At 38.2% G+C, this 21,096-nt stretch overlaps 2 protein-coding genes across 14 annotated transcripts in view; one reads left to right on the plus strand and one right to left on the minus strand.

Moving 5' to 3' along the window:
* The window catches only part of Dnajc9 (DnaJ heat shock protein family (Hsp40) member C9), a 43,418-nt gene that overhangs the window by 3,290 nt on the left and 19,032 nt on the right, over positions 1-21,096 (plus strand). For 3 of the 4 annotated variants that reach the window (XM_087185429.1, XM_087185430.1, XM_087185431.1), the window contains exon 4: positions 96-182. In XM_087185429.1, coding sequence (XP_087041555.1) covers positions 96-182 — 87 coding nt within the window. Of the gene's footprint in view, positions 1-95; positions 183-698; positions 1,392-21,096 lie in introns of those variants that run through there. The other variant, XM_004846272.3, reaches the window with a different exon arrangement.
* The window catches only part of Fam149b1 (family with sequence similarity 149 member B1), a 49,835-nt gene continuing 31,882 nt past the window's right edge, over positions 3,144-21,096 (minus strand). For 5 of the 10 annotated variants that reach the window (XM_087185410.1, XM_087185411.1, XM_087185407.1 and 2 more), the window contains 8 exons: positions 19,574-19,761; positions 12,029-12,153; positions 10,828-10,931; positions 8,577-8,801; positions 8,143-8,263; positions 7,698-7,826; positions 4,912-4,990; positions 3,144-3,494 (listed from right to left, as the gene is read on the minus strand). In XM_087185410.1, the coding sequence (XP_087041536.1) occupies positions 3,412-3,494; positions 4,912-4,990; positions 7,698-7,826; positions 8,143-8,263; positions 8,577-8,801; positions 10,828-10,931; positions 12,029-12,153; positions 19,574-19,761 (1,054 nt within the window). In that variant the 3' untranslated portion in view covers positions 3,144-3,411. The remainder of the gene's footprint in view (positions 3,495-4,911; positions 4,991-7,697; positions 7,827-8,142; positions 8,264-8,576; positions 8,802-10,827; positions 10,932-12,028; positions 12,154-19,573; positions 19,762-21,096) is intronic. The other 5 variants (XM_087185408.1, XM_087185416.1, XM_087185415.1 and 2 more) reach the window with 5 other exon arrangements.

Raw genomic sequence — 21,096 nt, forward strand, 5'->3', positions numbered from 1 at the left:
TTGTGTGTTTTATGGATTCATATACTCCTCAAACTGAAAGAGAAGGGTGTATTTTAAGCATGGTTGCCATGGTGTCTTATAAGTTTCTATTTCAGGCACAGACAGAGGCTAAAGAAGCAGAAATGAGCAGGAAGGAGATGGGCCTTGATGAAGGAACTGATAACTTGAAAGCACTCATTCAGGTAATCTTGCCATGTTGTTGCCATTTCTTTCATGGTCTGACTCTTATCTCTTGCTGGTACTTTCTTAGGAGTGTATGAATGGTATTATATTTTGTTTTAAGATATAACTCATACCATCTTTTTTTTTTTTTTTTAAAGAATGTATAAATCAGGGCTGGGTATGGTAGTGCACAGCTATAATCCCAGCACTCTTGGGAGGCTGACGCTGAAGGATCACAAGTTTGAGCCCAACTTGAGCAGTTTATGACTTAGCAAGACTTTGTCTCAAAATAAAAAATTAAAAAAGAGTTGAGGTGGGTTCAATCCCAAGCCAGTACTATGCAAAAAAAAGAAAAAGAATGTACAGTTTAATACATTCACAAAGTTGTACAACCATATTGTCCCCATTCTAGAATAAACCCCATATCCACTTGCAGTCATTCCCCGTGCTCTTCTCCCAATCCCTGCTAACACCATTAAGTAATTTCTGTCTCTCTGAATAGTGTTTTGAAAGCTGTGTTTTAACTTCTCAAACAGAGCAGACAGAAGGATCGGCAAAAGGAAATGGACAGTTTTCTGGCTCAAATGGAAGCAAAATACTGCAAACCTTCCAAAGGAGGAGGGAAAAAAGCAGCCCTCAAGAAAGAAAAGAAATAATGGAATTTTTCTCTTCAAAGGTCCTAAGGCATCAATTGGTGCTATTGTAGGCAAGGTACACAGAAGGCAAAGTTAACCTAACCCTTAAGAGAAGTTGTCCTTCCAGCCTAAATTATTTAGATCAACTAAATCAAGCAGAATTTCTCAACCTGGTCTTAGATTTCCTAGAAATGATCTGACATCTTGAGAAGCCCCTACAGGAAGGAATGTGGCGGTGATGGTTGGGATGGCAGTGTATTTGCCTCCGTGGGTCTTGGGTCTTCTGTCTCAGGAGCTCCCTCTAGAAGGTGGGTCTGTCCATCCTGCTTTCAGTAATGTGCACATCTGATGCAAAACATACTACACCTGGCTAGAACAGTCAGAGTACTTGCTGAACAGGTAGCTGTCTTCCAAATAATTGCCAGCTTGCTTTTGGTTCTAATGATCTTAAATAGACTCTTTTTTTTTTTCTGTCCTTTTTATTAGTCAGGTTTTTTACTCTTATCCTTAAAGTATAGGAGAAACAGGTATTTAGATAATGTCAAACATTTTTGTAAAGATGTGTGTGATTAAATAAACAAGTAAAAACAATAAGTTCTGGTGGCTTTTTAAATGGTCCCATTGATCATTTAAAATGTGATCTAGAAGAAATACGAATGGTATTTTGGATAGACAAGATTAAAAAAATTTCTAGTCAGCATTATAATAGAAAGCCTGCATAAAGAGATTCATGTTGTCCCAGCTCTGAACTTGTTTCTTCCTCTGTAAGAGAGTGTTATCCCATCTTGTCATATCAAATGTATAATTTTGGTTTCATTTTAAGAAATAAACTGCACTAGCTTTGAGAGAACACAGACAAACAAAAAAAGGGTAAGGGAATTGGCTAAACCACTTTTTAGAGACACCTGACTGCCTTTGAAAGGCAAGCCATATAGATCCAATTTTATAATATAGTCATGGTACTGATGTCTGAGAATAATAGTACAAAGATTTTATTTCTATTTTGATAGGTTGGTGGTATGTATTCATTGTAATATATGTAATTTTTAAAAGGACTGTTTAACTTAAAATCTTCAGTTTGTAGACTACTATAGTCAATATACAGTAATGGATAAAAGCTTTCTCTTGCCATTAAACATTATATGACATAATTTATCAGAAATAAGCACAATACATTTTCAGTTTGTAGTTAAGAAAAGTTAAAAATACCCTTTAATTGTATTAAAAAAATAATGTGGGGGGCCAGGGATTTAGCTCAGTGGTTTCACCACCTGCTGCGCAAGTGCAAGGACCCAAGTTCAATCCCCGGTAACCCCCCCCCCCCAAATATTATGTGGGTTTGAACTTGTCTTCATATGATATAGCATTAGAACACTGGTATAATTTAAGTCACCTCAGTTTATGGTCATTTCAGTTTATACACTCTGCGAATTAACAATAAACCTGGTATGATAGTTAAGGTTAACATTCATTGAAATTAAGATAAGAAATTAATCCTTATTTAAAGCTATTGCTACATTTGTGAGTTCACAATAAAAAATTAGAAGAATGCCAAAGTTCTCTATTCCTGCTGCTCTTAGGATATGTTTATACTGGACAAATTGCCAGTTTCTTAAATTTTTTAAGGAATTGTGCCTTTATGGCTCAAAACATAGATTCTACGAATTTTTTTTTTTTTGGTACCAGGGATCGAACTTGGGTCCTCGTGCTTTCGAGGCAGGGCTGGAACCACTGAGCTAAATCCCCAGCCCAATCCTGTGAATTAAAAAAATATATATATAACTTTTTTAGAGCTTCAGGAGATCTGTCAAAGTGAGTTAAATATTTTTGGGAGAAAATGATGAATACAGTACTTTAAAATAAGCATAACTGCCAGGGATTTAGCTCAGTGGTTCCGTCGCCTGCCTCGCAAGCGCAAGGTCCCAAGTTTGATCCCCGGTACCAGGAAAAAATAATAAAATAAAATAAGCATAACCTGATATCAAGCAGGATTATGTAAGGTTGAGCTATCCAATCTAAAAAAAAATACACAATTTATTACTCAAGTTACTTATACCAATGCTTATGTCTTTACTCAATCCTTCCATTTCATTTTGGCAATAGGATTGGACATCTAAAGTGAAACCTTTAAGAGTGACATTTATTTGAAAAGTAGGTGAGAGTTTTGATAATACCATCTCCTAAAAATGAGTCAACTTGAATTGAGTGTAGCTCTCCAGAAATTAATACTAGCTGAAGTATTCTGAAGCCAGTGACATTGTTAACAGTCATTTGCTGCTTTTTGTGTTTATGTAATCTCACGGAATCCTATATAACTGAACTGTTAACAGACAACATGAGCAGTGATTGGAGGTAATCATTCATTGTTACATCTGGGGTACAGTCTTCACTGTCCAGTGGAAGAGGTAACTTATGCTGAAGGAAGACAGTAACTGGAGATGGAGACTGTACCCATGCTGTCTTTGGCAGATACATTCTGTTTTCCTCAGTCAGTTGTACCAAAATAACTATGAAGATGGACTCAAGCTGGTCTTGTATACAAGCTCTACTCACTCAGTGACTGAACACTGATTCATGGTATCTTACATGTTTGCTGCAGCTTCATAGATTCTTCTCATTTGCCCTGCGGTCCTTGCCTGGTTCTAGAGACTGGTCCACCCCTGCTTTGAGGTTTTGTAGAGCCATGTAACTGTGAACCTGTCAGGCAGATGACATCAGAGTAACATTAGTAAACAGTCCAGATTTGGTAATACCACATTTCATAACTTAGGGCTTTTTTGCTCCAGTTATCATTTGGACTTTAAATTTGGAGACTGGGATTAAGTAGTAAAGCATATATTTGCCAAGACATTAAAAAACAATTTTATATATTTTATGCTATAAAAATATTAAAAAGACCTATATTTTAAGAAATGAAAGCAGTAACCTAGTTTTGCTTAAGAGCCCTTTATAATTAGGCTTCAGTCAGATGTGTTTGCTCACCAAAATGTTAACATTACTTACACCTGATGAAAAATATGGCTGAATGTAATAAATGGTTCTTTAGGAGCAATCCATTAGATAACAAGAAATAGGGAAATCGATCTTTCTCAAAAGGGAAAGGGATGAAGAGATGGAGGGAGGAAAGGAAGAGGGGATTGGAAGAAGGAATTAAGACATGTTATATGCATGTACCAACTCCACACAAGGAATGGAAAAACATGCACTGCAAATGTGTACTAATAAAAAATTTTACAATATAAAACAAAAATATGATTAATGCTACTAGGAACTGAACTGAGAGAAATCAGTTGAACTACAAATGGCTTGAAAAAGCTTAGTTTTTTACTATCCTGATTTATCATTAACAGGAAGTATTTCAACTGTCCAATACTAATAAATTTCACCTACAGTATAATAATCCTGAGGATGGGAGAAGACTGTCATGGAAGAATTAAGACATTCTGCTACTTTCTCCCATTACTCCTTTGTTAATACAATTTATAGAGTATAAGTGAAGAGTTTTAAAAGTTAAGATAAAATCAGATTCACCATATCCTGACATTTTAGAATTTCTTGCCTTGGCCTGACAGGTAAAAGCAGTTTAATTCATGGCAATGTGGGCTTTGCCTACATAATAAAATCCATGCTATATATATATATATATATATTTTTTTTTTTTTGGTCCCCAGCCCTTAAAGAATATTTTGAATGTTACAAATATGACATTTCATTTGCATTTTTAGATTAAAGAAAAAATTGAAGTTTATCAGGGCAGTGAGAGATTAATTTACATGATATGAAAAAAACAGGTCAAACTGCTGGGGATTTATCTCAGTGGGACCACACTTGCCTCTCAAGTACAAGGTCTTGAGTTTGACCCCCAATAAGATCATCATAAAATAAGTTGAACTTTTGGTTTGAGAAATTGAACTCTTTATTGTACCCCATCTTCCAAAATGAATTTAGGTGATTTACACAGATGTAGGGAAACTAAATAGAAGAAAATCTGGAGGAAGGGAAGATTAGTATAGTATAATAAGATTAGTATATAAGTATAGGGAAAGAGAGAGAAAAAAAATGAAGGCAGGGTCTTAACATAACCAGAATAGTAAAATAAGAATTGCAGCCCCACCTGTACCTGTGGCTCCCCTACCGGGTCGGGCCTGATGAGGGTACTCAACTGCAAATGCCTGATGATAGTGTGTATCTGGCTAAAAGAAGGGGAAAGACACATTTTATAATGCTACTTCTCCCAAAGGATAATATTTCAGGTTTACAAGGGAAAACACTGAAATTGTCAATAAGGCAAAAGGCATCGTTGGCCAACTCAAGAAAAAAGTCAGCTGAGGGCTGTGTAGAATTCTGAAGAAAAAGATGGTCAAAGCCATCTGCTAACTTGTAAAATTTATACATTCTACACTTATTACTAAGAAATTTATTTTTAATTTAATTTAATTTTATTGCTAAGAAAACTTAGCTATCTGTATGGTTTAATATTTCAGTTAGCTTCCAAGCGAATTTTATCAGATTTCTCACTCTTGTATTTTAAAACAACCCACCTTTTCAGTAACAGTGATAAACCTATGACTTTACTGCATTGAAATTTAACTTTAGGCAACCCATTCGGGGCCCCTCCTGTTTCTCAGGATCTATTTTTATTCCCCATTCTTAGTCTGTATTCCTATTCTCCAATAAATTTTCCTACTCTTAAAAAAAATTTAACTATATATTGTTGGCTTTATGAAATAAAAAGGAAATATGTCATCCTGCTGGGCTTCTGGAATAAAAAAAAAATCCCTCAATTCCTCATTAGAGCACTGGAATTAGGAGATGTAAGGAAAAAAAATTTTTTTAGTAAAGCCACATATTCTAGAAATTATGGTTTAGCAAACTTACTTTTTGTGACAGGCCACATAGTTAAGCCAGATAGTAGTTATGGCAACAAATTAATTTTGCTGTTAGGTGGACGTAGCCACAGATGAATGAGCTTGGTAGCTCTGCTTCACTAAAGCTTTATTTACAAAAACAGGTGGTAGGTTCAAAAACTTGTGCACTCGGCTGGGATTTAGCTCATTGGCACCATGGCTGCCCCGAAAGCACAAGGTCTTGAGCTTGATCTCTGGTACAAAAACCAAAACAAAACTCCTGAACTGTAGTTTACTGATCCTTATTCTATAGAAAGCACTGATGGGCATAGTGGCAGAGTACTTGTCTGGTGGCACCTGGGCCCAGGACTCAGCTAGCTAGTTTTTTGGGTTTTTTTCTCCAGTGCTGGGAAAACTGATACTCTTAATTAAATTGAACTATTAGCTCATCTTCCTTTTTATGACAGCAAATAGGGAGAAAAATAGCTAGGATATATAATTTTTACTTTGTTATTGTTAGAAATTTATTTTGAAAAGACAGACTTTGAAAGGTTTTCATGGGTTCACTTTTATTCTTGAGGCAACCAAAATTAAATTTTGAAAGTATAGCAATAGAATATAATCAACATTGTTTAACATATGTTCTGGATCAAATTATGAGATGACCAATTCAATTCAATTCAGGCTTTCTGGGGTTGAAGAAATCAGAAGTGCTTGCATTTTTGCCCTTGTTTTCAGTGGGTTCCTCAATCAAACCTCAGGGTGTCTACTGGGTTTAATAGTGTACCCCAAAATTCATGGCCACCTGTAAATGTGGCGATATTTGGAAATATGGTCTCTGTAGGTCTAATCAAATCATGGTGAAGCTGCTGGGCATGGTGGCACACGCTTGTAATCCCAGCACTTGGGAGGCTGGGGCAGGAGGATTGTTGCTAGTTCTAGGCCAGCCTGGGCTCCATAGTGAGTTCAAGACCAAGCCTGGACTACATAGCAAGACCCTGTGTCAAAAAAAAGGATGGTGAAGTCTTAATGGACTAGGGTGGGCCCTGAGTTCAGTGACTATATCTGTAAGGAAAGGGAACCTTGTACACAAGCACACAGGGTAGGCCATGTGAAGATGAGGTGAACATTGGAGTGATGAAGTTGCAAGCCAAGAAAGCAACAACCAGAAGCTAGGAAGAAGCATGGAGAGATTCTCCAGAGTTTGCAGAAGGAGCATGGCTTTGCCAACACCTTGGTTTTGGACCTCAGCCTCTGAAACTGTGAGAATAAATTTGTTTATGCCCCCTAGTTTGTGGTCATTTGTTACGGCAGCACTGGAAAACTCACCCAAAGCTCCATCCATATATTATTCTCACCACTCTTAACCAAAGAAGGACTGTAGAGTACTTTAGGCTGACATGGTTGAAGGGTCATGAGTTGGGGTAAATAGGCTACCACTACCACCATTCTGAAAACTGGTGCCCGGTGTGGGGCCTTTGGTTCGGGGGCACTGTGAGCAGTCACTTCCCTAGCTCCACAAGCCCTCTTGCCACACAGCAGATGAGAAGGGGCTGCACTCCTGATGTATAGATGGGCAAGGTCAGTGCATGGCCCCCAGGCTCCCAATCAGGTTTTTTCCTGTCTTGCTTCAAAGTAAAAGCACGAGTAACTGCACCGCCTTTAAATACCAGTAGGAAAAGGTCTTAACTTCCACCGGTCTCCTCAGTCTGATACCATTTTTTGATGTAATTCCGCAAGAGCAGGGTGGACAGGGAAGTCAGGGAGATCTAATATACACTGGGGTTTAGCATTTTTGCTTGTGCTCAGAAATATTTAAATTGTTTAGAATTTGTAATTTATAAGGCTGACAAAAGAATGAGCAGAGTCCAAGCAGAATTTCAGCAAAAACATACTTAGAATGCTATTTTCTATCATTGGAACTGCAACTTTCATTCTTGGAGGGAAGCCACTGGGTAAAATGTTGGGGCTGAGAAACTGGGTCCCCACTTCTTTCCCCAGCTATCAAGAGCAAATGGGGAAAGAAAAGCAAATAGGAAGCACATCATTTTACCAGAAATGACTGAGTTGTGTTGGGTCTGGAGAAGTTGGGTAAAAGGATCCTCTCCTGAGGCTGCTGATGGTTAGGCTCGTCCATCACTGCACTTTGAGCTCGACTGGGATCCCCTTGGGCACGGGGTTTCTGCGAAGGAGACAATTGACTTAAGACTAGTGGGAGCTGCATGTGTCCCCCATCAACCTGGTACCTGCAGGTCAAGCTGCTCCAATTCCACTGTCATAAATTAGAACTCAGTTTGCACTTTTTTTTCTTTGGTACTGGGGATCAAACTTGGGTCCTTGCGCTTGCGCAGCAGGCGGCAAAACCACTGAGCTAAATCCTCGGCCCGTTTGCACTTTTGACAGTACAGTATAAATGAAGACCAGAGCACAAATACTGCAGAATGACTGCCCTTGAGGTTTTATATGGTAAGTACATGGAGAGGCAATGAGAGACTTACCGATTGCCTTTGTGGCCCCACACTGCTCAGATATTCCACTTCAGCTGTGCCAATAGGTGGCAGCAGGTTATTTCGACCCAAGGGCATTGGTGAGGGAGAGAATGAGTCGGCTGCCACTGGGCTGCAGATCCACCAGCAAATGCCAAGTTGCAAAAGCGTGAAGTTGAATAATACAAGCAAATGGATTAGAAAACAAATGAAATAGCTTGAACATGCACAGAAAGCTTTATGCCATGTATATTTTTAAGTAAAGGGATTGCAAAGGATTTAGGAAAATTGGTGTTACATGTTTCAGAAATACAAATCTTAAGCCAAATCAATACACTCAGTATTTCATTAAACTTCAACCCTACTTAAAAATTTTATATTTTATATTCTATATGTAAAATTCATTAGTTTTACCATATTGTGGAAATTCTGCTTTTGAAACCTACACTCGGGATCCTCTGAGGATTTCTTCCACAGGTCTTGGCATTCCAGTGCGGGAATGGCTTGTGCTGATCGGATGAAGGGTACGTGGTGGGGGATTACGTCTCCTGGCAGACTGTACTGTATGTAACACAGATGATGTGCCAAGCTCCAGGGTTCGGTTTGGCCAATTTCGGGTTGGAAGGATGGTACTGGACCCAGGCCTCATAAGTAGCTTGTCAGCAAGATCTCTAGTGGCCAAATCAAAAACCCACAATGAAACAGATTATTATGTATAGGAAGATAAGACTCACAGAGTAAACACCCTTTTTCTAAAACATTTAGATGAGAAAATAAAACTGGAAACCTTTCAGTAAGTAACTTAGTTTCCAGAAAAAAATCTAGAGCACAGCCATGAGAATCTAGGCTTAAAAGGACACTATGTCAATCACAAAAATTGAGGTTTGAGACAGCAATTCTACAGGGTCTGGGGCCAGGATAATTGGAAAGCTGGGAGTAGGGGAAGTGTGTGTGTGGGGTGTCCAGAGCAATGAGACTACTGTAGATCACATTTGCATAAACATTTAAGAAAAACATCTCTTCTGCAAATGCTCTGATAGAATAACATGCCGAACAGTTCAGTATCTTAAACACTTCCTTACAGGTTTGGGGATTTTCTGTTTTTTTCTTAAAACATGTGAGAAGGTGACTATTATATGACATCAGATCTAAGAGACAGTATTTGCCCAGTGAAATGGAGGGAAAGTTAAAGAATAAAGCAGGTAAGCTCTGCTGCCTATTCATGTGACTTTCAGCAAGCTCCTCAGCTTTTCAGGCCATTTTATTGTCTTCTATCACAAAACATGCTTTGGGTCTGGAGGACTTTGAAGGGAGAATACCCATTAAGGAACAGGTCCAAACCTTGAGAATGACAAGAGACCTTTCTCATCTTCCTGCCTCCAGTCATTCACTTATCTGTGCCCCTTTTTTTCAAACTCAATCACTGCTTTTTAATTGCAAAAGGTTTGGGGGCTTTAGCTGTCCTATGTTCATCTTTATTCTGTGTTTCTCATTCATGATTCCGGGGTTCAGTTATCATCTCTAGCCAGGTGACTTTCCGATTAGTCTCCAACTCTGCTCTTCCACATTTCCCACTAGATGGCCCATCACTGTAAAGTGAACACAGCCCCAAAGAAACTCATCTTTTCCTGAAAAACAAGTTTCCCTTGAACTTTGATTCCTGTTTCTATATTATTTCATTTCTTTTATAATTAGTTCATTTTTTTCCTGTCTTGTGCCGCTGCTTAAATGCAGACCCAACCCCTATGTAGCTGCCTTTTAATTCCTCCTACTTCAATCCAGTCTATATTCTACTGATGTGAGATCTGTCTTTCACATTCCTGATTTAAATATGTGCTCCCCAACTGAAACTAGGATTGCCGGTAGGAATGTACAATGGTATAACCACTCTGGGAAGTTCTATGGCAGTTTCCTATAAGATGAAACATGCACCTCTCCTATCACCCTTTCACTCCTAGGTATCGACTCAAAGAAAATGTGACCATATGTCTGCGAAAAAGACCTATGCAGGAATATTTATAGTGCCTTTATGCATAATAACCCCAACCTGGAAACAACCCTCATGTTAACAATGTGTTCTTATAGTGGAATACTAAGCAAGTGAGAAGGTCATGTGCAACGTCATGCATGAACCTCAAAAACATGGTGTTCAAAACCATCACAGCCTGGTCACAGTGTTTATTAGTTTCATAGTCTCCTCCTCATTAATCATACTATGGCCTACTTTATTTCCAGAAAATCAATGATATTTTATCAAGCATTAAAGTTCTGATGTCTCTTTATCCTACTGTAGCAAAATAGTCTCCCTTAAATGTGTAGCATTTTCCTATATCCAAACCTTTTCCCACACTTTTCTTTCTGCCTAGAATGGCCCTGTTGCTTTTCTCTGAATATCTAAACCCTTATCTGCACTTACCCATCAAAATGCCTTCTCTTTGGGGCTGCCATAGCATTCACTCTATGTGGCACTCCGTCACTAAAATGCCCTATGTGGTGAGGTCTTTTTAACCCATGTGTATTTTTTCAGTTAGCAGCTCCCTGCAGATGGAGACTGTGTCCCTTGGATGTTTTATACCCTGGGTGTGTCTGGGGTTCCTTAGTAGGTACTCAGAAAGGCAGGGTGATTAACTGACTTTGCTTTTTCTTTATTAGTGATTGATTCAGACCTGTAGTCTTTTAAAATTTTATACTTCTTACAGGAGCTTGTCCATTAGGGAGAGATTTCTTGGCTGTAGAGGCATCCCATGAACCAAGAGACCATTCATATTTGGCTGGTGACCACTTGCTTGACAGAAACTCATCTAAATGTCAAGAGAAGATGTTACTCGTTATTGGTTGGTTAAGATACCTGCTTGATTTCCCAACTTTGTCAGGAGTTAGTATTTCCAAGTAGGTCATTTATACATTTTCCCTCTTTGCCTTAATTTTTATAACATCTTAGCCATAGTCCTGAGGATAGGGCCCTTTTCTTTCCTCTCTATGTCTAAGTGACAGCAGGTTGGAGATATCCTATGAAGCTAAATGAAAGCAGTTAGCCACTTTCATAGAAGAGAGATGACCATTGTGGTGTTTACATTACAATAAAAAACAACCTAAGTAGAAAATTCACAAAAAAAATAGGGAACAATAATAGAAATAAAACAAGGGTAAACTCTTAATCTCCCTCATCATCACCTAATCCTGAACTCAAATCCAGCACCCTACCTCCTGGGCTACAACTACAGGTTAATCATAAACTGTATACAAATTTAACCCCTTTTCTTTTACTACCCTGGGAGCCGTCAGCTCTCTCTCTCTCTTTTCCCCCATAAGTAAGGCTGGGAAAACCATCATGTGGGAAACTGGACTACATGAATCATTATACAGAGATGAGACCAAGCTCATTTGCCTCCTGCAAGAAATAGTTAACTTTGTCCTTGTTCACAAATTTACTTTAGGTAGGTTTTCTCTTGGCTTGCTTTTTATACATCGGCTATGAGGTAAACATCCAAAGACAAAAAAAGTCATTCAAATATTAAAGAACAAAAGAGTATAGTGTGAGTTAAGGGAGGAAAAAAAGAGACAAAAAGGAGTTTAAGGGGCAGATGTTAAAACCACAGAAAATCTGTTAATAGCCCCTCTTTTCATCATAACTATATCCTTCATTCTTCCCAAAATAGATGGAGGCTGACCACATAGTTGAATCTAGACTGCACAACTTACAGATGCCTCTTCCAAAGAGCTAGCTAAGAATTATTTATCAACCCTTAATTTGCTATTAAACTGAAACTGATCATTGCAAAGAATCATTGTGTTATCATAATAAAGACACAAATGTACTAAAGAGTACTGAGTGATATAAAGTACTCTGAGCAAATTTCCTCCGGCAAGAACATCCTAAGTCTCCTTTAGCACTTACTAGATTTGAGGTAATGGACAGCATCTTAGACTGTGGTACTTGGGGTAACACCAAAGGATGTGGTTCATTCAGCACACAGGGACTTTCCATATCCAGTCTGGTGGTTCCAACATTATTCTCATCATCTGAGTAAAGGAACAGAATTATTTTTACCCATGAGTGTCTTCTGACGCACAGCAATGATAATGGCAAAAAAAATTCCCCCAGACTCTGTAATCTTAAGCAAGGCTTCCTTCATCTTTGCAGCACAGTTTCATACCATCACATGGTTCCAGATAAACCCCTCAAACTGAGAGTTTGTTTTAGAGTGGTTTTCCAGGATGGTGATGCCTGGTGGTACCCAGCAGAAGGAAATGGAAAAAACAGTGAGAGCCAAGCTATGTGACGGAGCCTTTGGAGTTGATAGAACTTTTACACCTGTGCTGTCCAGTGTTACAGTCACTTGTAGCTATAGAACACTTAAGATGTGGCTACTACGATTGAGGAACTACATTTTATTTAATTTTTAATATTTATTTATTTAGGTTTTTTGAGACAGGGTCTTGCTATGTAGTCTAGACTGCCCTTGAACTCACTGTGTAGCCCAGGCTGGCCTCCAGCTCTCAGTGATCCTCCTCCTCAGCTTCCTGAGTGCTGGGATTACAGGTGTGCACCACCATACCTGGTTAATTTTATTTATTTATTTATTTATTTTGGTACTGGGGATCGAACTCAGGACCTCATGCTTGCCAGGCAGGTGCTGTGCTGCAGAGCTAAATCCCTAGCCCTATTTAATTTTAATTAAATTTAAATAGGCACATATTACTAGTGCCTAGTGGACAGTATAACTCCAGGAGAACCTTTAGATCATTAATCTAAACCTCAGTTCCTACAGATGAAGTTATGAAATTGGAAAGTATTGTTAAAATCACATGACCTAAAGCCGGGTATGGTGGTGGGTACCTGTAATCCCAGCACTTGGGAGGTTGAGGTAGGAAGATCACTGAGAGTTCAAGCCAGCCTGGGCTACTTAGCAAGACCCTGTCTCAAAAAATCAAAAATAAGTAAATAAATAATGTTTTTTTAAAATCACGTGATCTATAAGGAAATGAAGGTACCATGAAAAAGAGCAAGCAGAAGCAATATAATTCAGGTTTGCAAAGATTTTAGAAATTGGAATGAAGCCAGGCGTGGTGGTGCACACCTGTAATCCCAGCACTCAGGAGGCTGAGGCAGGAGGATTGCCTCAAGTTTGAGGTCAGCCTGGGCTACACAATGAGTTCAAGGCTAGCCTTGGCTACATAACAAGACCTTCTCTCAAAAACCAAAACCAAAACAAAAAAATTGAATGAATAGATACAGAATATAAAGTAAAAGAGATTGAAAATATGAGTAAGAACAAGCAGATTTTAAAGAGCACAATAATTTTTTAAAAAGAGCCCAATAAAACCACAAAAGATAATTAAAATTAAAATCTCAGCCAGAAGTTAACAGCAGAAATAGTGAACCAGAGAAAAAAATCTGAAGAAATTATCATGAATTCAAGGAAAGAAGAAGATATAAAATATGAGGTTGAACACTGAAAGGGATGTGTTTTACTGTATACAAATTATTGATTTTTAAAATGTAGAAATAAAAGTTCAGGAAAATACTCTTTTACATATTGACAAAAAAATTAAAATTGCACAGTAAGTGTCAGTAAGACTGTGAGCATAGGAACTCATGTCCTGGTGATGGGGACAGGAACTGTGCAGTCACTTTGGGTACACACTTACAGCCCATCAGTTTCACTCTGTGGCTCACACCCTACAGAAGCTTTTACATATATGAACCAGGAGAAATAGTCAACAATGTTATAGCATCACTGGTCATAACTGTCAAACACTGCACTTTCGTATTCCTAAAGCACACTGGGATTTTAGTACTCATCATCAGTTGGCTACAAAATAAACTCAAAAGGAGAAATCATGTTTCTGAGTAAAATCATTACGAACTCTTTTGGTCTTTATTGTTTCTAAGTCATTTCCATTGTTACTCTTTGATTTACTGTTGTTTTATTCAAAGAAGGTATAGCTTCTTTTGAAAAAAATTACCAGTGAAGCTTGTTTCCCGGTTAGCATATTAGGGTTAAAAATAATAATAATAATAATTTTAAAATAAATAGTGTTTTTCTTCCATAATTTGTTTTTAAAATTGTCTTGATTAAAAGTTAAAATGATCATTAAAAATAACAAGTTATAGGCCAGGGATTTAGCTCAGTGGTGCTGCTGCCTGCCTCACAAGCACAAGGTCCTGAGTTCAATCCCTGGTACCAAAAAAAACCCAGAAAACAAAAAATAACAAGTTATAGAGGCTAGAGGATAGGCTCAATGGTAAAGCCCTTTTCTGGCATGCAAAAGGCCTGTGTTTGAGCCTCAGTACCCCACACAGACACACAGATGCATGCATACCCTTAAATTATAAAGGCAAATGAGTACATTTATTCAATTTTATATAATTTTGGGTTATAGTTGACAAAACTTAAAATATCATAAGTGGTTCCATAGTTCTGTTGCACATGACTAGCTTGTAGGTTGGCTTTCTTCCTCACGTAGGAGTAGTAAGGATAGATTTGTACAAGTGCCTGGATGTCGGTTCTCACAAAAACTAACTAACCAACTGGTCCATACCAAAGCCAAAAATTCATACTTCCAGGTATAATTAAGCAATGATGCTCAGCATAAAGGACCTGGTTTCAACTCCAAGAATGGAAAGAAAAAAAAAGGAATGATAACCACTAACATTTATGGAGCGCTTCATATTCTAGGAACTAACTGCTTATGTGTTTTCATGTAATTTGTTTATTCCTTAAACAACCTTCTGATGTAGCATTATACTCCTTTTATGGATAAGGAAACTGCAGCACAGAGAGGTTAAGCAACTTGTCAAGGATCTAAAGTTAGTGCTAGAGCCAGGTGTGGTGATGCATGCCTGTAATCCCAGCACTCCGGAAGCTGAGGTGGGAAGATTGCTGTATGAGCCAAGCCTGGACTACATAGTGATGAACTTAATAGATTTGACATTGTGGAAGAAAAGATTAGAGAACATGAAGGCACAAAAATAGAAATTATCCAAAATGAAATAGAGAAAAAAGAATGCCAAAAAACTTTCAAAATATCACTTATTTGAAGGATCAGTGATCAAATGGACTAGTTTATGGAAAACAATTCCTGACAAATGATGGGAGACAGAAAAAGTATCTGAATAAATAATGGGTAAAAACTTTTACAGTGAAAGCAATAAACTTTCAGATCCAGGAAGTTCAACAAACTCTAAGAAGAAGAAACATAAGAACCACATCAAGGCATGTCATAATCAAGTTGCTCAAAACCAGTGATACAAAGAAAGTCTTTAAAAGCAGCCAGAGGAGAAAAAGATGTACACAGGAACAAAGATATGGGTGAAATCCAGTTACTTGTCAGAAATAATGCGAAAAGAAAGACTTTAAAATAGTATGAGACAATTGTTGACATAGAATTTGTAAAACTATTTTGCAAAAAATGAAAGCCAAAGAAATTTGCATCTATACAAAAGAAACAATCACCAGTGGACCCACAGACAAGGAATATTATAGGACATTCTTCAGGATAGAAGAATTTTTTTAAAAGTTTGTGTGTGTGTGTGTGTGTGTGAGAGAGAGAGAGAGAGAGAGACAGAGAGACAGAGAGAGAGAGAAGATTCATTTAACATTAAATTTACCATTTAAACTATTTTGACTTTTTTGCGGGGTGGGATACTGGGGATCGAACTCAGGACCTTGAGCTTGTGAGCCAGGCGGCAGAACCACTAAGCTAAATTCCCAGCCCCTAAGCTATTTTAAAGTGTATAATTCAGCAGTCTTTAATATATTCACAATGTTGTGCAATCATCACCACTGTGTAATTTCAGAAAATTTCCATTATCCCAATTCCCCACGTTCTCTATCTGCTGGTGACACTACTTTTTGTCTCTATGGCTCTGCCTATTCTGGACACTTCATATAAATGGAATCATATAATATTTGGCCTTTCATGTTTGGCTCCTTTCATTTAGCATTTTCAAGGTTTATCCATGTTGTACCGTGTATCAGTACTTAATCCATTTATGCTGAAGGTTGCCATTTTTTGAATTTTTGCATGAAATTCATATATATTACCTAAAAAAATTCAAGGAACAAGAATTTGAAGAAAAAAATTTATTATGTTCCATTGTTATGTGCCATTCCAAAAATGGATTACTAGGCATAAAAGGATTAATTCCTTTTTATGACCAAATACTATTCCATTGCGTGGTGCATTAGTCTTCTACACCGGACTGGTATTACACAATAGACACTTTTTCACAGTTCTGGAATCCAAGATCAATCACATCTGGGCTGGTCTCTGGTGAGGCCTCTCTTCCTGGCTTGTAGGTGTTCATCTCCTTGCAGTGTTCTCACATGACCTCCTCTCTGTGTATGTGTGGAAAGAGATGGATCTCTGGTGTGTCTACTGGACTAGAGCCTGTGCTGTCCCACTCCCACGGCCTCGCTTAACCTTAAAATCCTTGTCAAATACAGTCTCATTAATGGTTAGGGCTTCTACATTTGAATTTTAGGGGATACACAATTCAGTCTATAACACATGGATATACTAAATTTTGTTTATCCATTCACTAGTTGATGGACATTTGAGTTGTTTCTACTTTTTGGCTATTACAAAAAAATATATGGTTGTGAATATTCATTCATGTACAAGGTGGATTCAGAGCTGTGGCACTTGGGTACAGCACTGAGCTGCTCTGCTCTGCCGCAACAGTATGAGTCCTCTAACTTTTGTTTTTCAATGTTGTTATTCACTTGCAATAACAATAACACTAATATTGTTATTCAATATTGTCATTCAAAATTGGTTATTCAACCCCTCTGTATTCTATACGAATTTCAGGATCAGCTTGTTCATTTCTGCAAAAAAGGTGGTTTTTTTGTTTTGTTTGTGTGTTCGTGTGGTGCTGGAGATAGAACCCAAGGCCTCGCACATAGTAGGTAGGTAAGTACTCTACCACTGAGCTGCATCCCTAGCCCAGTGGTTGGATTTCTGAGTGAAACTGCATTGAACCTATGTATCTATTTGGGGAGTATGGTCACCTTAATATTTATGTCTTCTGATTCACGAACATGGGATGTCTTTCCATTTCTTTACAATTTCTTTAGGTCTTCACTAATTTCTCTCTACACTGCCCAACTCTTGAACTTCCCTGGTTAAATTTATTTCTAAATATCTTATTTTTTGATACTATTTAAATAAGTTATTTTCCTAATTTCATTTTTGATTGGTTGGCTTTGAAAAATAAGGCTGCTGTGAATAACATAGCTACAAAGAATTTTATGTTTCTGAGAACTCAAAAGGAGCAGTGGATCCTTTCTGAGCTGAGCCTCTACATGAGTACCCAGCACTCTCCTGTTACCTTAACACAGTCTTGTGAAACCCTCAGCAGAGAATTAGCCAAGTTGTTCCAGGACTTCTGACTTGAAAATGTGTGAGATAGGGCTGGGGATTTAGCTCAGTGGTTCTGCCGCCTGCCTCGCAAGTGAAAGGACCCGAGTTTGATCCCCGGTACCAAAAAAAAAAAAAAATGTATGACATAGTAAGCATGTGTTTAAAGCTGTTATTTGTGATAATTTGTTGAACAATTACAGAAAAACCTATATAAATAATTCTTAACAAATTAAATATGTATCTAACCATATAACCCAGCCATTCTACTACTAGGGATTTACCTAAGAGAAACAGAAATATATGACCCCCAATTTTTGTACACTATTCTTCATAATAGCTTTACAATTAAATACTACTTAGAAATAAAAGGAATAAATTATTGACACAATGAAATAGATGAATCTCAAAATCATTATGCTGAATGAAAGAGGTACAGAGCAGTACATACCATATGATTCCAGTCACACAAACCTCTACAGACCTCAAACTAATCTGTAGAGGCAAAAAGCAAATCACTTGTTCTGTCTGGACTCTTCATTCAGCATAACAATGAGGATTGGGTTGGATAAGGGCAGGAAAGAGGGATTACCAAAGGCATGAACTTTTGAGGGTGATGGATATGTTCACTATTGACTGTGATGATGGTTTCATGGGTGTACTTATAGGACAGAACTTACCAAACTGTATACTTTAAACACATGTAGTTTATTGTATGTCAGGTTCTCTTTAGCACAGCAGTTTGAAAGCATATACGCCACTTGCACATGGCTTTTTCTGACAGATCATTATACTCAGGAAGAAAGTACAAGCTGTTTGATCATCATAGACTAGGCCTTGTTATTCATCCACCCATTCTCAAGTATTTACTAAATACTTGTTAGTTTCTGTGGGAAATACACGAATCAGACCTAGTGTGATGTGATATAATAATAATAAATATATACTTGGACTCTGTCCTGGTTTCTGGCTTATAATTCTGAAAAATCCTTGAAATCTCCAATCCTTGTATCTTTTTGTATGCTAATAACTGGTGGTTGGGAAATCCCGAGTAGTTTCCAGTGCACTGACTGCTAAGGAAAATCAACTCTGTGATTAGGTTTGGAACTTCCAGCGCTACCACAGCCCCTGACCTCTGTGGAGGGGAGAAAGGCTGAAAGTTGAATTGATCGCCAGTTGCCAATGATTTAATTATATATGCTTATATAATAAATTTTCCATAAAAACCCAAAAGGACTAGTAGAGAGAGTTTCAAGGTTGCTGAACATGAGAGGTACCTGGAGGGTGGCATATCCAGAGAGGGTTCTACACACTTTTGCCCGTACTTTGCCCTGGGAATCTCTTCATCTGGCTATTCACCTGTATCCTTTGTAATAGTCTCCCTTTCTCTCTCTCTTTTCTTTTCTTTCTTTCTCTCTCTTTCTCTCTTTCTTTCTTTGCAGTATAGGAAACTAAATCAAGGGCTTTGCACATGCTAGGCAAGTGCTCTGCCACTGAGCTATATCCCTACCCTTTTATATTTTATTTGGAGACAGAATCTCACTAAGTTGCTCATGCTGGCCTTGAACTTGGGATCCCCCTGCCTCAGCCTCCTGAGTACTGTAATATTCTTTATAATAAACTAGTTAACCTAAGTGTTTTCCTGAGTTCTGTGAAACGTCCTAGCAAATCAGTCAAGCCTGAGGAGGAAGTCATGGGAATCCTGGTTTATAGCTGCTCAGTCAGAGGCACAGGTCACAGTCAGTGGCTTGCAATCGTCATGTGAAATGGAGCTGTCTTGTGGGACTGAGCCCTTAACTTGTGGGACCTGATGCTCTCTCCAGGCAGATAGAGTCAGAATTGAACTCAATCAGAGGACACCCAGTTGCTGTCCACTAGAGAAGTCTGGTGTGTGGGAAAAGCCCCTACATACCTGGCATTGGAATTGTGCTGTATGAATAGGAAAAAGCACTTTGGTTTTCCTATCTCTTATACCCACCATGTGCAATAATAAAGCATATAATCTAATACACTTGTTTAGGGTGTGGAAATAATGAAGAATTATTTTTGACATTTTTTTCACAAAGATCCTTACCAGAAGCAGATCCCTCCCAGTGACTATGTGTCAACTGCTCCAAACAGGCCACAACCTTGCTCCAGACTTTGTCAAACACATAAGCAAGGACATCCTCTTTCATGCAGTAAAACGGAGCAATGGGAGGGTACCCTAACTTCTGTTTCTCTGCAGCTGCTTCTGACTTCTTTTCATGAAATCTCTCTTCCCTGGAACAGAAGCAAGAGGGAAAGACTTCATGATTACTCTTCACTGAGTGTCCACCACTGTCCTCTGTGCTTCTTAGGAATGTGAGTGGTGCCCACTCCCCTCCCATGTGGCCCATGTATGAAGCTGCCTTGTGAGAAAAGGAGCTCTCAACAGAGGAAACCGCATTTCCCTTTTTATCCCCATCTCACCCCACTGTTCTGCAAAAAAGTCAGGAGCTAAAAGCACAGATGCTCCTCTAGGGAGCTTCTAAGATGCTGTGTGCAGAACCAGAGACCCTGCTTGGCCAACTCTGTCTGCTTCTCCCACAGGGAGCACCAACAGCCCTGGGGTTCAGGGGAAGAAAATCTCGCTGGTGGACATACTCACCTATCATAGATGTATTAGGAACTGAGACAAAGCAAATTCTGGAACTGGCTTGGGATAGGAAGAACTATCTCCAGGCTTCTACAGTGAAAGTTTCCCTGAGGTAGCAGAGGTCTTAAGAATCAAATAGGAGAGTTTGATCCCCAGTACCAAAAAAAAAAAGAATCAAATAGGAAACCGTGGCATAAAGAAGGGTGTGAGGAATTTTATACAGGGCAGCTACAGACTCTCTGCCTTCTGGGAGAAGAGCTGGTCTGGCATTAAGTGGAGGAGTAAGCTGTAGAGTTATTTGTATTTAAATTTACTTTTCTTTCTAGAAGAGATAATACACTCATGTTTATGGAAAAAATTCAAATCAAAAGAAGGACATACAGTGAAAAAGAAGTCCCCTACATCTCTTTTCCCTGGTCTCCATCCCCACAAGTACACTGTTCCAGAGAAATAGTTATGTCATACAATATAATGTACCTTGTTCTTTTATTTAATAATTTATCTTGGTCTTTCATCTCTGTCAATATTAATGTGCCTCTTAAAAATAGCTACAGTATTCCACTGGGTACATTATAACATATTAAATGAGTCCCTTATTGATCAAGAGTCAATATTGCACTTACTATAGTTTCTTAGTTTCATGAGTGCTATATGATCATGGTATATGATTTATGTAGGATAAATTCCTATAAATGCAATAGTTAAGAGACATTTTTTTCAATTTGAACGATATTGCCCAGCTTCCTCTAAAAAGGGCCTGTGGTCCAATGGTGAAAGAATGTACCTGTTTACATACTTAAGGAATCATCAAATGTCTTTATCTTTTGTTCTCTGCCAATCTGACAAATAATAACAGAATCTTATCATAGTTTTAATTTGCATCTCTAATGTAAATGGAGTGGAATTTCATGTGTTTATATCTATTTTCTTTTTATATGAACTTAATCCACATCCTTTGATTGTTTGTCCTTAGTCTTTTC

Source organism: Heterocephalus glaber, unplaced genomic scaffold, assembly GCF_053883595.1.
Source record: "Heterocephalus glaber isolate CG9 unplaced genomic scaffold, H.glaber_assembly_v1.0 deba00001497, whole genome shotgun sequence".
Taxonomy (NCBI): Eukaryota; Metazoa; Chordata; class Mammalia; order Rodentia; family Bathyergidae; genus Heterocephalus; species Heterocephalus glaber.